The 14,896-nt window shown below is 37.6% G+C and overlaps 1 protein-coding gene and 1 long non-coding RNA gene across 2 annotated transcripts; one reads left to right on the top strand and one right to left on the bottom strand.

Annotated features, from left to right (window-relative positions):
• Positions 1–5,010: 5,010 nt before the first annotated feature.
• On the bottom strand, positions 5,011–10,536 carry SPAM1 (sperm adhesion molecule 1). Its single transcript, XM_032202714.1, has 3 exons — positions 9,514–10,536; positions 7,466–7,555; positions 5,011–5,661 (listed from the first exon to the last, which is right to left on the bottom strand). Exons 1-3 carry the CDS (start codon positions 10,480–10,482, stop codon positions 5,011–5,013), a joined length of 1,710 nt encoding a protein of 569 aa, XP_032058605.1. The 5' UTR covers positions 10,483–10,536.
• LOC116498446 lies at positions 9,520–12,796 on the top strand. Its single transcript, XR_004254179.1, has 3 exons — positions 9,520–9,579; positions 12,515–12,579; positions 12,698–12,796. It is a non-coding gene; the product is annotated as an uncharacterized LOC116498446 (long non-coding RNA).
• Positions 12,797–14,896: the final 2,100 nt, after the last annotated feature.

The raw sequence follows: 14,896 nt of genomic DNA on the forward strand, positions 1-14,896 counted from the left end.
GTTATAAACTAAGGGATATACAAGGATACACTGAAAAATGTCATCTAATTACTAATGCCAAGGAGAAATAGAATCAATATACAGTGATGGTGATAACACATTAGTGAACATAATGAAATCCCAAGTTAATTCCCTTAAGGATGCTAATACTGATAGTTGCCCTTTACCTCCCTGCCCTTTACTTTCTCATATGTAATGAAGGGACAACAAATGCAGGAGGATTTTGCAGTCCTGAGTGCTACTGACAGCAAGGAGAAAAGTATCTGCTGAAGGTTTAGAACACCTACAGAAGAGAACTGTTCTCTAAAGACCCAGCTCCTTGACTGGCAGACACAAGAACTGAGGATTGACCTAAAATACTTTATGTTTCCATAATCTTTCATAAAGAAAAATATCATGACGGTCGGTTAAAATTTCAGTGGAGTCTTTCCAGCAAAATTGGCAGAAGGGTTTGGAATAGCTACATTGCAGGAAATACTTAAAACTGTTAAGGGGTGAAGTTAGATCAGTTAACTTTTTGAATCTGTTTCTAGCCACTTATACACTGTTTTTTTTTTAGTTAGACAAGAAAAAAACCTGCAAGAAAAGAACTGTAAAAAAAATATTTATTTAAGAAAGATGAAGTCTTAGTTCAGTAAAGCAGTAAATATTTTTGAAACCATACAATATTACTTTGTATTGATATTATTCTTTGGAATGAAACTCATGACTGTGTTGAAATCTCAGGTCGTAATCTTGCAGACTGCTTTGCCTTGGCAGAGTGGGTATGTGCTAGTGTGAATAGGCTTGCCCAAACAGGCTGTGAAAAACCTTCCAAATATTTTTTATTGTGTATGCTTGAAAGACAGAATTTAGTTGTCTCCTTAGAAAGGTCACTTGTGCTTTGTAATTGAATATATTTCAAAATTATGTAACTGACTGCTGTGCTGTTGTTTGTAATGTTATGTGATGGATAGATACATCTACAAATCTAATCTGTGTCTGGGAGTTGCCTAGTCCATCTTATACAGGCCTGAACTCTTCCACACAACTCTTTGCATATATATACACAGCAGGGTGTCCCAGTATGGTGCAAGCATTAACGCAAATTTTCCTGGACTCTTTGGGATGCTAGTCACAACCTACGCTGTCTGCAAAGTGGTCTTATTGGCCTGTCTCTCAAAATCTCTTTGTGCATCAGTTATTTTTTGAACAGAGAAGCAAGAAAGAAACTGTAAGGCATGGACTAGACTATGATTTCACTTCTGCTCAAATTACGTAAAAGCCAACAACCATCTCTCTTGAAAGTGCTAATATTTTTGGGTGTCCCAGAATAAGCAACACAATAAACCAGATCCAGATTCTTCACACAGAGAAGCAGAATTTTAATGAAAATTTTAGCAAAATTTTCACTAAGAAGAGCACTGATGGTATTTGAACATCTTTCATTTATACCTCTTCATTAAACCCAGTTTAGCATTCCCCAGCCCCGGACTATTGCCAGCCTCCATTCTACATGGAAGTGTGAAGTACAAAACAATGGATAGTAATCAAAGCGAAATGATTGTTCATCTAGTATTTCATCTTATGAAAAATATAAGAACATCAGAAACTGAAACTATAAGGCTACAGAGACAACTTAATGATTACAGGATGTGCAATTAATGGTAAGTGATTTTTGTTTTTGTCTTCTTTAGGAGAATACAAGTTTGGCTTTGAACATAAGATAAGTCACCAGCAATGGAAGGAGCAGTTTTCCTTTTCCTTCTTTTCTCCTTCCTTACTCCATGAAAACTCTTGCTGACTCCATGGTGACTCTGACATAGAAAGAGGCAAGACAAATATAATGCAGAGCAAAATATTGTGTTTGGAAAATACTGTAATTATACACAGCAGCTAAGTGACCTGAATCTCACTATGACATGAAGTTTGCAGGATTGAAAGCGTGAATTCCAGATACATGTAGGTGACATAAGTATCCAAAATGAATATTCAAAAGGTGGTTGGTACATGAGAGCACGAGATAACTATGGATGGAACTTAGGAAGATGCATTTCTGTGGACAGTTTATTGTGATGGCCTGCTTTACTCTCATTTTTCTATCCAAACTGATCTCAGGAAAAAGATCAGATGGATGGATCTAATCTAGCATATCAGTTACTGTGTTCTTTTATCTTTATAGTGGGAATTGGGAAAAGATTGTCTCCATTAAATACCAGGTAGATAAAAACTGTGGTACACAAAGACTGTCCATGTTCACTACTGCTTCACTCTTTCACTTCTGCAGTTCACTTCTTTTGCATCTATTGGGAGGTCCTAGATGCTCTATCTTAACTCTTCTACTCATTCCTACTTCTTTCCTCATGATTTCATCCCCGCCCCAACACTCTGCTTGCTATTACTTGGCTGATAGTCAATGATATTTATGGCAAGACTCGTAGGATTTTGTTATCCTGCAAGCTCTCTTATCACAAAGTAATACAAATCCAGTGTCTTCCTGAGAGCCAGCTGTTTACAGAGAAGCTTAACCTCAGGAAACTTGTGATTTAACAAAGTGATGCAGCCTTTGAACTAAAACTCTATATGCCAACATAAAATTTTAGCTGTGTTAAAGGGTTGTGCTGAAAAAATAAAACTTCATATAAGTCATACAAAATATGCTAAGACATTACAAGTGAAGTTTCCAGCTTTTAGAAATCCTTTGATAGTTATCACAGGTTCAACAAGAAACAGAGGGACCTCAGATGCAGCAGTAATGCAGAAGGTATACAATGGCTTTTGGTTACCCAAGGACAAACAAACATTGTCAAAGCTGCAGTGAAGAATCTACATTTCTACAGAGGTGATCAAAGCCAGAAGGCTTCTTTGGTACCAGAAAGTTTGCTACAAATATAGTCTTACTCATTAGTCTACTTGTAACATTGACAGTAGGAATGGCTTTGACTTTTGGACTCAACAGCATAAATGCAATGAGAAAATCGTCACTTTCTTTTTATAACTTGCTGTCCAAAAGCCATAAAACGTTATTTCTCCATGTTAAATCTAAAGCCTTCATCTATTTTTCTGCACATCTGTTATGACTGACAATCTGAAAATTTGAAGGCATTGGCTGTCATATGGATTTTCTGCTGGATTTAGGCATTAACTTTTTGTAAGTAAAGGGCTACTATATTGAAATTCCAGGTAGTTCCATTAGTGAGGCACCTTGTATCTGTGTGAGGTGATGATTTATTTATGCAGATCATGCCTAGCTCTAGGGAGATTTTTTTAATCTATCCCTGCCAGCAACCACTCTTTACCCATTAGAAGTCAAGCCTTCTATTAAGCATCTGACATAACAATTTGGAAATATTATTTTATCAAATGAACTGCAGTTAATTGCTTCTAAATGCTTAAACTGTACATAAATCATAACTGGCCTCAATGTGAAACTGGAATGTTTTCCTTCTGAGGTATATATGCTACTTCAATGTTGCTTTTGTCAATAAAATAATACTACGCAAAGAGCCTTACTGTAGTTATGATGACACTGTTTATGAGTGGGTATTGACATGTCTTTGACTTGAGTAACTGATTTTCTCTGAATCCGGTGCAGAATACACAAGGTTCTTTCATGTCTCTCCTTTGCAAGGAACATACAAGCCACATTGTCTCTGCAAGACAGCTGAACATCTTCAGTGAAGGCATGGGTCTTGTGTGCTTGCCATTTCTCTTCGGAGCTGAAAGAAAGTGGTTTGACCCTGTGGCCTGGCCTGCAGTGTCTCCAGTGGCATGCTTTCCATGTCTGTCTTCCACCAGACTCTTCTCCAGATATAGGTATTACCTCTTTCACCATCTTACCCATCAACTGCTGTCTGCCTTCCTTCCCTGGCTAATGGCACGTGGCAGTAGTGCCCCCACTGAGAGGGTGCTTGGTGGCACGCAGCTTTCTGTGCACCAGGGCAGGTGGTTTGGGGTTTTGTGAGCAGGACAGATCAAAAAGTCGGTCCTGAGATTACAGATCACAGACACTGAAGGTTAAGAAGGAGAGTCCCAGGTCCCCAGCATCACTGCATCTTCCACTGTTGAGTTTTCCTACGGAACAAACTGGCTTCCATCAAATAGCTTGGTTAGGAAATAGGCAGGCATAGAGAAGGCACACAGCCTCTTGTCGCAATGGCACAGAGACAGTCACATGCACTGGATAGGGCTGGCTGAATGAAGAAACCAGGACTGGTGACCAGTGTCAGCAAGGAGTAAAGAAGCAGATCAGGTGAGTTATGTGCTGGGCAGACAAAAGAACTGAAAGCCAAGAAGGGGAAATCTGAAACAAGATGTGGACTTGGGAGAAGAAAAGGAGAAGAAAGAAGGAAGAATTAATGGCTACAGCTCAAATTTTAAATAATGAAGCTGTAATATTTGAAGACAACATTTACATTAAAGCTAAAAACTTTTGAACAAGAGTTAGGAATATACATAATTAAAAGAAAAAACACACTGTCCTTGTAGATATTGTGAAAAGTGAAAAAGGGTCACATTAATCAAATAAATTTTATGCTGCCAAGTCCCACAGATTTACAGTTAAGCCACATGTTTTTAATAGCTAGTATTCATATGGAATGAAATTAATTCCTGCATAGAGCATCAAACCTGTTGACTGCTCAGAATGAAGTATGGATTGTGATGGATTTAACTGGTTTAACTTGTTGTATATAAAATGGCATTATCAACAAATTTATTTTTCAAACGTAACCATTAAAAATATTAACTATAAAAACAACTTTCTCATTCTGGATTATCCTTTCGTAGGTATAATCACTATATACAGACTAGTATATTTTTGGCACAAATAGTAGTTTATAGAACTAAACTGGAGAAATAACATTCAAATTGAAATGTCACCTAAGGAATAGAAAAGGCTACCTGTTACAGATAAGACCACAAAGCTGCACCTATTTTACACCTTTCAAAAGTGATTTCTCTGTGCAAGTAAAACCTTTAGAATTTCAAACACAGCTAGGGGAAAAGAATATTCTCACTTTCATGAGTCATTTATATTAAGGTTCTAAAAATCAGAATTAAACAGAGCAGATTAAACATCCTTATTTTATAGGGCGAAGAACTACTGAAAGTACGAGTGTCATTTGCTTCTACATCATATATAGTGGCAGCCATGACAGTGTTATATTCTGCAGCAGTTATATGGAGTATATTATTTCCAATGTCAGGTTGGAAGTCTTCTATTTCAGGATGTGTCACCTTACTCTGAGAGGTAAGTGAAAATACAGTCCTGTTAGACAAGATCTTTTCATCAGAAGCTTCTATATTAGAAAGTGAATTTGAGGACATCTGAATGCAAATATCTTCTGAAATGCAAGCATGGAGGTATTGGATGTCATTGATATTAACTCTAGGTTCACAAGTGTGCCCTGCATAACAGTGGCAGTCAAATTTTTCTATGAATGTTTGTAGATCCTGAAATGCTGGTTGCCCCTGTAAGGTGTATTTTCCATCCTTTGTCATTTGAATGACAATATTCTTGGGGTTCAAGTGAAGATAGTCACTGGAATTCCATTTTTTCCGTGCACAGGCACCAGAATCTTGGCATAATACTTGGCTACAGATTCTGGCTGCCATTGTGACATTGATGAGGTAAGGAGTCAAAGTCCTTCTAAGGTAGTTGTCCAGAGTCTTACAGGTGTTCTGTAAAAAGAGCATCATATCTGAAAAGTTTAGTGCAGAAACTAATAAAATGTTGTTATTATAATAACAGTACTGTAGTGGATATCTATAAATGTTTATCCTGAGGTTTTGATAATAGTTGTAACTGGTTGTTGGAAGCAGGTTTATAGGAGAAGTTGCTATATAATTCAAGGACCACAGTAAGCTAATCTCAGGTGGTTGTTGAGTATGTTACTAAAAGCACTTGCATTAGAAAGTAGATAACTTTAAGCTTTCACTTTATCTGTATGACAATTCCTGTAGTAATTTGAATCAGATCCATTTTTAAACGTTCCTTTTTATGTGTCCTAAATATTTTGAAGGGAAAAAAAATGCACAAAATATTTCTTCAACCTGAACAAATAATTTTTCTATTACGTCATCCTGTGATACTCTTCAGTTTTCCCTGACACAAGCAGCTGGCTGCAGGAATACGGACCTTTCACAGCATTTTTGAATGGAACGCATTTTGGGAGGATGGTCAAAAACCATGTTAGGGCAACATCTACTTGATGAAACTGGCATATATTCTGTGTATGCTTGGCACAGTATAATAACTAGAGGTTTGTTGAACTCCTTGTTTCTGAATCTATGTTTTCTTAGGCCCATTTACCCAATGTCATACATGAATACATAGAAAAATCTAGTTAGACCCAAGGAGATCATCTCAATGAATCTGAGGTATACATAATTGTTTTTCTTTTAGGTATATCTAAAATCCCTGCCTAGAAAATTTTGGTTTATCCAGTTCATGCAGAAGTGAGGCTCGCAGTAATATTTCATTGCTGAGACACCACAGACTGTGATACCCTTGAAAAAACGTGCCATTAGTGCACAAATGCATAGTCTGGCTGAGCTGTAGAAAATCCTGTTTGCTCACTTAAGTTTCAAAATTTGAAAAATCAGAGTTGATATGCTTTCTCATACAAAGAATGGTCAGTGGGACACTTCTGAGAATTTGACCCTTACAGAGCTGTGGAGGTTTATTTGGCCATGCTGTCTGTGACAGTAGTGCTTCAGCAGTGCTGAAGATTTTTGGTTCTTTGCTCCTAAAAGGCTTCAGAAGTGTCTTCCCATACAGTAGTTTATTTTATTCAGTTTGCCTGGGTATGAATGAGCTAGTTCAAATATTTGAATGTCCTTACAACAATGTTTCTCAAAATGTGTTTTTGACCTTCCTAAGACAATCTGATTTTTCTTCCTCTTCTGACTCAGACCTTTCTTACCCTGGAATTAGTCAAAGTAGTACTTATAGCACTCAGAACAGGCTAGAGCTGATATTTCACATGCTGACTCCTAGTGTTTCCTAGTGTTAAATATTATTGCCAAGTGCACCATTTTATAAATAAAAAGTGGAAGTCTTTTTTTTTTTTAAGAATTGTTCTGTGCAAGTTCAAGTATTTTTTTTCTGTACCTCGTGAGTGGAATGTATGAAGATATGGGAATTCTTTCCTTAAGTTAAGTGAACAGGTGGTGACTCGCTTACAGTTATCATAGTAGCTTGTCCAGTTACTCATCACCAACAATGAAATTTCAAAAAATTGAACTCTTATTCTGTGTAGTCAATGGCAATCTTCAAATCCTGATTATATTTTTTTTGCCTTTTTGTTTTTTTTGTTTGTTTGTTTGTTTGTTTGTTTTTATAATTAGTGAAGACAGTAAGTCTGCTGACGATATGGATTCATTTTTAAAATAGAAAATATGATGTAAATAATTATAATGTTTTATATCTTTTTCACTTTATTTTTTCTTTAAAAATGTCATATTAATCATTAATCTGGCATACCTTACTTTGTGTTAAATTCATATCGCCCCAGATCACGACTCCAGAAGCACCCAGTGCAGCAGACTCTCCAATGGTATTTACCAGGTCATCCTGAGAGTGAATGTGGAAAGAATCCTACTGATGTAAGTAAGCTATAACATATGGGCAAAAGGTATAATACGTATAGTAAATTACATAGCCAAAATAACCACTCTGAAAACAGCAAGCAATTATGCACAATGCAAACATTCTGCTCACAATTACACTACGTTATTATGGGATGGAGTTGAGCAGGTGATATTAGAAAATACTGCCAACTATCTCCAGTGTATATATGTCATCTGGTTAGAAAAACATGACTGTAAAACTGAGCCAGTGGTTTGGCCCATACACTCCACCAACCATTTTAAGTTTTATTTTGCTGCATTGCTTCCTGACTGCTCAACTGGTAGTAACCAATTTCACTAATGCTGCCTGAAACAGAGGCTGGAAAGCACAGGTGGGTGGGTGGGAGGAGGGAGGTGTCTGGTTCTTCTTATTATTATTTTTGGTTGGTTGGTTTGGTTTGTACTTAATTTCAGTTACCAGAAAGTGCTGAAGCTGAAAAGTAGCAAGAAAATAGCTTTCACCAACAGCAATCTATTTTCTCAGGAGGATGCCTCTGGCCTTTTACAGAGATTAATCTGGGAAATTTGTTTCTGTTCAGCTCTCTTTCTAGAGTCAGCTATTAGCCCAGCACTAACAAAACATGAAAACCCATGTGGGATGGGAGAGAACTATGGATAGAAAAAGAACAAGGAAAAAACTTTCTGTGGAGAACAACATGAAAAGGAAGGAAGTGAGGGTTTCAGTGAGTAACAAGAAACCCATCAGGGACTGTAACAGCACCCCCTCTTCCTCAAAGATATGCACAGAGCAGGGGGAAATGCTCAGTGATGCTCCAACTAGGATGCTGGAGGACACAAGGCAGTCACCAGGACCACTTCCCCTGACTTCCCCTTCTTTGTGACCTGGATGACCAGGAAAAGGTTTTCCAAAGTGGTGGTATCAATGATAGCTTATATATAAAAAAATATTAAAAGGTGTAGCCAGGAGTGTAATAAGATGGTTAGACCTTAAACAGAGGCTAACCTTGACAAACCCGTGAGATACTGATATGCCATTTAGGAGGCTACCCCAGTACACCTAAGGACAGAATTTCCTCACCAGCTTTAAAACCCATTTACCAAAGAATCAGCAAACTTAATGTCCTTGCTTTGATTTTTAAAAATTGAATTTTGCATCAGTACTTCAAGTCCTAGACAGGCAAGCAAGTTCTTTGACTTTAGAGAACTAATTAAATTATCATCAGAAAAATCAGATGAATTGGGGTGGAAGAAGGGTAATTTACTGTTTAAGAACTCCTGCAATAAAAATTGTCTTAATATGCACCTCATAATTTCAAAAGAAGAAAAAGGTTAACTTTCTGGACACGGAAGTGATTGCTGAGAGACCTCTCATTCTCCAAATGTACACCGAGGAGTGGGAGAGGCATGAAAGTATGAGAAGATCTTACACCAATCATCTTTAATGTCCTTCTACAGTCCTCTTACAAAAGCAGGAGAGATATATCTCCTACTTAACAAAGTGAAGAGCAAAGAGTAAGAAGCACTTCTATAATAAAAAATAAAAATAATTTTTTAAAAATCACTTCTATTGTTTTTCCTTATAACTTTTAAAAGCAGACATTTGGCCAGCCCAGTTTTACTAATTCTCTTGGAAAGGTTATTCTTTCCTCTGAGTTAACATACTAAATTATGCTTTTTAGCTTTCTAACATTTTGCAACATGTGAGGACTGTTCAGAGTGCAAATTATTATTTAGTAAATAATTAGTAATTTCATTAGCAAGGCTTGAAAATAAACCTCTTACTGTTCGGTTTGCACATACTTAGTTGATAGATTAATTTATTTTTATGCAAAATCTACATACTTTTTTTCCTGAAACAAATTAGTATCTTTGCTAAATAAGTGTCACCTAGTAATTTCTTTCCACTTCATTTTGAAATATTTAACGTGTAGCTCCACTCACCTGAGAGAGATATTCCTCATAGACATCGGTGAATACTGGTCGTGTATATACAAAAACTGGAAGGGGGTAAGTAGAATTGGAGACATACGAAACTCTAATGGCTTCTTGAACTCTGTTGCGAACAAAGAGTTGGGCATTTCTGGAAGATCTTAAGGCTGTCTCTAGATAGACAGATGGATAAAGTGCTGTGCTTTTCTCCCACAACCAATTAAGCTCATTATTTCTTGCTATTTCAATATCCAAACAGGTTCCCGTATAATTATGTGGGTTTTGTTTGTAATCATAGTTATAACAGTCTGGGTAAAGGTAGTATCCCCATAGACGTTTTGGTTTCATTGCTATGCCCAGCTTCAAAGACTCCAACATAATAGATTTTGCTGCAGCTTCAAATTTCATTTTAGCTATAGTCCTGGCTTCAGCTTCTGATAGACTTATGTCTCTCTGCTGAACGAGATCAATGGATTCCTGTCTATAAATGTCTTTTGATCCCCAATTCCTTATCCACAGAGGTCTCCAGTTTTCCCAGTCAATGACAGCCAATCCAGATTGTTCATCTGAAGGAATATAGAACTGGATGTCCTCTTTGGCTTTTTTTAAATGATTCTCCAGCTGCAAGAGTTGGGGGAGTCCTCCATTGAATGCCTCTCCTGTGATTTCGTTTATGTAAGGATAGTAACCAAGTCTGTCTGGGTAGAATAGAGTAATGTTTTGCCCAATGGATGTCTTCAATGTACTTCCAATGAGAGAAAAAAATGTCATATCCAGATGCACTCCAGTCCTTTCAGAACAAAGTTCTGTAGGAGCATTCCAGATAGAAAGGAATGGTGAATTAGAAATAAGTGGACGAGCTCTTATGTTCAGAGATGAGCAGCAAGAAACTAGAACAGTGGCGAACACCATACCGGATGCTATAGGATACATACAGGTAACACGAATTCCAAAACTTTGTATTTGTCTTAGAGTTTCCATTGTAACAATTGCAATGGTATTAAGTGCTTCTGATCCAACAAAAATTAAATGCTCTCTGGGTGTTGACAAGTTTGGTAGTCTGTTGGAAGCTTTACCATATAATATATTTCTTCAGATTAAAGCTATTAAGCAATGTTCTTGAGGTGTAAAATCAGCATGTCCTTTATGCAAGGCTCTCTACAATTTCAGACTGGAGCAAAAGTCTGAACAATTTTTAAAACCTAATGCAGAAAAAAAAAAAAAAAAAAAGATAAAGTAAGTGGGGATAAAACCTTCTTTTCTAACTGTGAAACAAATACCATTTATGGTTTTGAATATATTGTCATCTTTGAGTAAAATTCCCTCTTGAACTCTTGAAGGAAAAGCACAATGTACAATCTTAGAGGACATAAGTATGTAAGAACAGTGAAAATTGTCAGTGAAATAGTATACAGTGAGTTGTGAATCAGAATGAGCATGTTTGGTAGTCTTGATTGTGGCTGTGAATGATGCCTGTAAACATGAGCAGTCTCACAATGTCTTCTGTTAGTCAACAGTAATCTATCAGTAATAATTCTCACTTATCTTAAAATATTAAAGTTTGAGGTCTTAATTGATTAATTGTACAGAGCACTTAGGGGAAGATCCAAGATAACACAAAATTGGAACCCAAACTATGGCTTACATCCAAGAAAACAATCTATATAAACTCATTTAACTCAGTGAAGTATCCATGATATGATAGACACTCTGTCCAGAAGTTTTAAAACAGGTTCAAAAACTGCATATAATCTTGGCATATGGCCATCTATCTGTAGCTTGAGACCATTTGAGATTTACAGATTTAGTGACAAGAAGGCCAAGTCTACCTAGGAATGTAATTCATTAGGAAAGCTGAGGTTGTCCATACATACACAATGAGCAGTCACGCTTACTTTTATTCAAGAACATAATAGCAGTGGTGGTAGTCATGGTGTGGTCAACTTTTACACAGCAGACAGACAGCTAAAGCATTCCTCTGTGCAGAAGCTTACCTGAATCCACTTCCCTCCTGATTTTGAGACAGTTCATATCTGGATCTGTCACTTCCCCTGGCAGCCTCATGGTTAGGCCACAGAGTATCAAAGGCAGGTGAGAGCATGGAGGAAAATATGGGAGACACCATGAAATGGGCCATAGTGTGTCTGGGAATGCCCATCACCCAGATAATTAATGAAGATGTTAAAGAGTGTTGGGCCCACATTGAACCCGTAGTGTGTATTACCAGAAACAGGCCTCTGGTGGACTTCCTGGCACTGATCACAGCCCTTAGAGCCTGCCAGTTCAGGCCGTTTTCAGGTTCACCATCCATATACCTAGCCTGTACTTCATCAGTGAGAATGCTATGGGAGAGAGTGTTGAAAGTCTCACTATAATCAAGATCAACAATATCCACTGCTCTCCCCTTGTCCACCAAGGCAGTCATCTCATTATGAAAGGCGATCAGATTGATGAGGAATGATTTCCTCTTTGTAAATCTATGGTGACTACTTCCAATCACCTTCTTGTCCTTAGTGTTTGGAAGAATTTTCCAGGATTATTTGCTTCATCAACTTCTCAGGGATCAAGGTGAGGTTGGGTTGACCAGCTTGTAGTTCTCTGGATCTTTGGTTTTGCCCTTCTTGAAGATAGGGGTGACATTTTCTTTCTTCCAGGTCTCAGAACCCTCCCCCAGTCACCATGACCTTTTAAAGATTATTAAGAGTTAATAGTACTTGCAATGACATCAACCATCTCCTTCAGCACTCATGTGCATGTACCATTACATCCCATAGGCTTGTATATGGCCAGTTTATTTAAATGTTCCCTAACCTGATTTTCCTCCACTGAGGGTGAGTCTTCCTTGCTTCAGTCTATATGGGTCTAAGGAGCCTGGGGTCCCAGAAGGCCAGTCTTTCCAGTAAGGACTGAGGTGAAGGCAGCACTGAGTATCTTGGCCTTCTCCATGTCCATTACTACCAGATCTCCTGCCTCATTCAGCTGTGAACACACATTTTTCCTTGTCTTCCTTCAGCTTCTGATAGACCTGTAGAAGTTCTTCACGTTGCCTTTCACATGTCTTGCCAGATTCAACTCCAGGTGGGTTTTGCCTTTGTTAACACCATCCTTACACGCTCAGACAGTATCCCTGCTCCCATCTCATGTGTGCTTCCTTTTATGTTTGAGCTTTGTCAGAGCTCCTTCTTCATTCATACAGGCCTCCTCTTAGATAGCTCTCCTGCACGAGGAAGGACCATTCTTGAGCCCAGAGAAAGTGATTCGTGAAGATTAAACAACTGTCCTGGACCCCTCTTCTCACCAGGGCTATCTCAGAGGATGTTTCCAAGTCAATCTCTGAGAAGGCCTAAGTCTGCTCTCAAGGTTGTGGTCTTGTCTTGTTTTGCCTTGTTCCTACTTTTCAGGATCCTAAACTCTACCATCTCATAGGCACTGCAGCTAAGACTGACCCCAACCTTCACCTTCTGTATTTGTAACTCTGAGGTCCGACAGTGTCTCTCCTTGCTGGATCCTACAATAACCAAACGAAGTGATACGGACTTCATACTGACATGATACAGACAGACTTCCAGGACAAAATAAAAACATTCCATAGAGAAATTTTGGACAAAAATATTTTGCACTTATGCAAATGCAACTTAATAAAATGAAATTAAATTATCACACATAAAGAGCTGATATACACTGGCATTTGCCAAGATAGTGATCCTTCATGTAATTTTTGTCATATTGAAGTGGAATCACTTCAAAAAAGGAGTTGTAGGAGTAGTTCAGCCCTTATTGTGCCTCTGGCTCTGGCTATGAATGATTTCTTGCCTCCACTGAGGTCAGAAAACTACAGGAAATTTTTTTTTCTTTGTTCCTATAATCTTTTTCATAAGTGGATTTCATTAACGGGACATTGTTAAAGAGATTAAGAGGAAAGCATTGCTTTGAATACTGTATTTACTGATTTAGCTAGAACTCAGTTATTTATTATTGGTTAATCTTGCAAAGTTTAGTTTAACATTGTTGGGAAATAGTTCTCCAAATCTTGCTGTAATATACTCTGCTGGGTATAAGCTAATAGATTACTTTATGTGATAGCTTCCACTTAAAAGGTTTGCCTTTAGCCCAACCTAACGATGACAGCTCTAATAAATGCTACTCTTTTCAGTCTCCTTGAATGCCAGTCTAAGCAAGCTGAGTAATAAAGCTGCTCTTGTCTTTGTCAAAAAGTCAATATCTTTACAATATATTAACACTAATTGCTCTGGGGCTATCTAACTAGAAGTACATACTGATGGATCTAAATGCCCTTCATCTAAAGAATCAGCTACTGCTTTAGATTTTCCTGAATTTGGCATTTGTAAAGGTTGTATTAGAAGAAATCACAGGAATTTTCTTGGTTTAATTATTTTAACATTTTTCACAGCATAAACTGACTGCAGAAACACACATGATTGAAAATACAAGTGTGCTCCCATATTTTGGAAGCTACGCTGTCATAGAACTGGGCCACATTATGTGACCCTGAAAAAAAAATGACCCACTTGGCCAAAAAAAAAGTTAGAAAATAAAAGGGAGAGGAGTACTTTATGTACACTTGAACTTCACACAAATATTATGCACCATAACCTGATTATATGTCCTATCAAAAATTATTGGATATGCTCTTTGGCTTATATTCCTGATGTGTTAGAAGAATTTAGCTTTTTTATTTTTTTCTTAGCTTTTTTTTTTTTTTTAATGAAAAATAAATGGGAGACTCCAAGTTTAGCCTCGAAATAAATAGACATAACTTAGTCAAGTCAAGTGTATTTAACTTTGGAACCTGAAGTAGAATCCGAAGTTTGTTTGTTTTTTAAACCAAAAGGTACCATCAATACCAATACAGTTCATAGGCTCATGGTTCCCTCAAAGAGGATCAAAGCAGTTCACACTGTTAGCAGTTCATGCTGTCAGTATCTGTATTTTTAAGGGATCAGTAGAAAAAACTGTGTGTGAAACCACTAGTGCTGCTGGAACTACAACCTAGAGAGGATTTAAACCATTGTGCTCCTTTTAGAGGTGCATATCCTGGGCAAGAGGCTGTTTTTTCATTACAGGCAGGTATTAGAGTCATAAATAGTCATCAGCAGAGCCATAGAAGGAATGGAAGAATAATCCTGCAACTGCAATGCACTCCCCACTGGGGTCATTTGGGAATTTCTAAAATAGAAGGCAATTGAATGATATTCAATTAACACAAACACACTCAGACATTGTGATAATAACATTAACGCTTGTGAGGGGTAAGAAGCTCCTTGGGAAGAAGGTGCAGCTCTCTAAGCATGAACCATATGTGCTGCAGAGCTGATGGCAAATTTAACCTGATCAAACATTAAACATGAAGGATGGCCTTCACATAGTGGGATTT

Source organism: Aythya fuligula, chromosome 1, assembly GCF_009819795.1.
Source record: "Aythya fuligula isolate bAytFul2 chromosome 1, bAytFul2.pri, whole genome shotgun sequence".
Classification (NCBI taxonomy): Eukaryota; Metazoa; Chordata; class Aves; order Anseriformes; family Anatidae; genus Aythya; species Aythya fuligula.

Coding starts and splice junctions, on each gene's coding strand:
- SPAM1 (XM_032202714.1), bottom strand. CDS start 10,482: ATGGAAACTCTAAGACAAATACAAAGTTTTGGAATTCGTGTTACCTGT. Junction 7,556..9,513: donor ATGAGGAATATCTCTCTCAG/GTGAGTGGAGCT, acceptor ATTCACTCTCAG/GATGACCTGGTAAATACCAT. Junction 5,662..7,465: donor TGAATTTAACACAAAGTAAG/GTATGCCAGATT, acceptor CTCTTTTTACAG/AACACCTGTAAGACTCTGGA.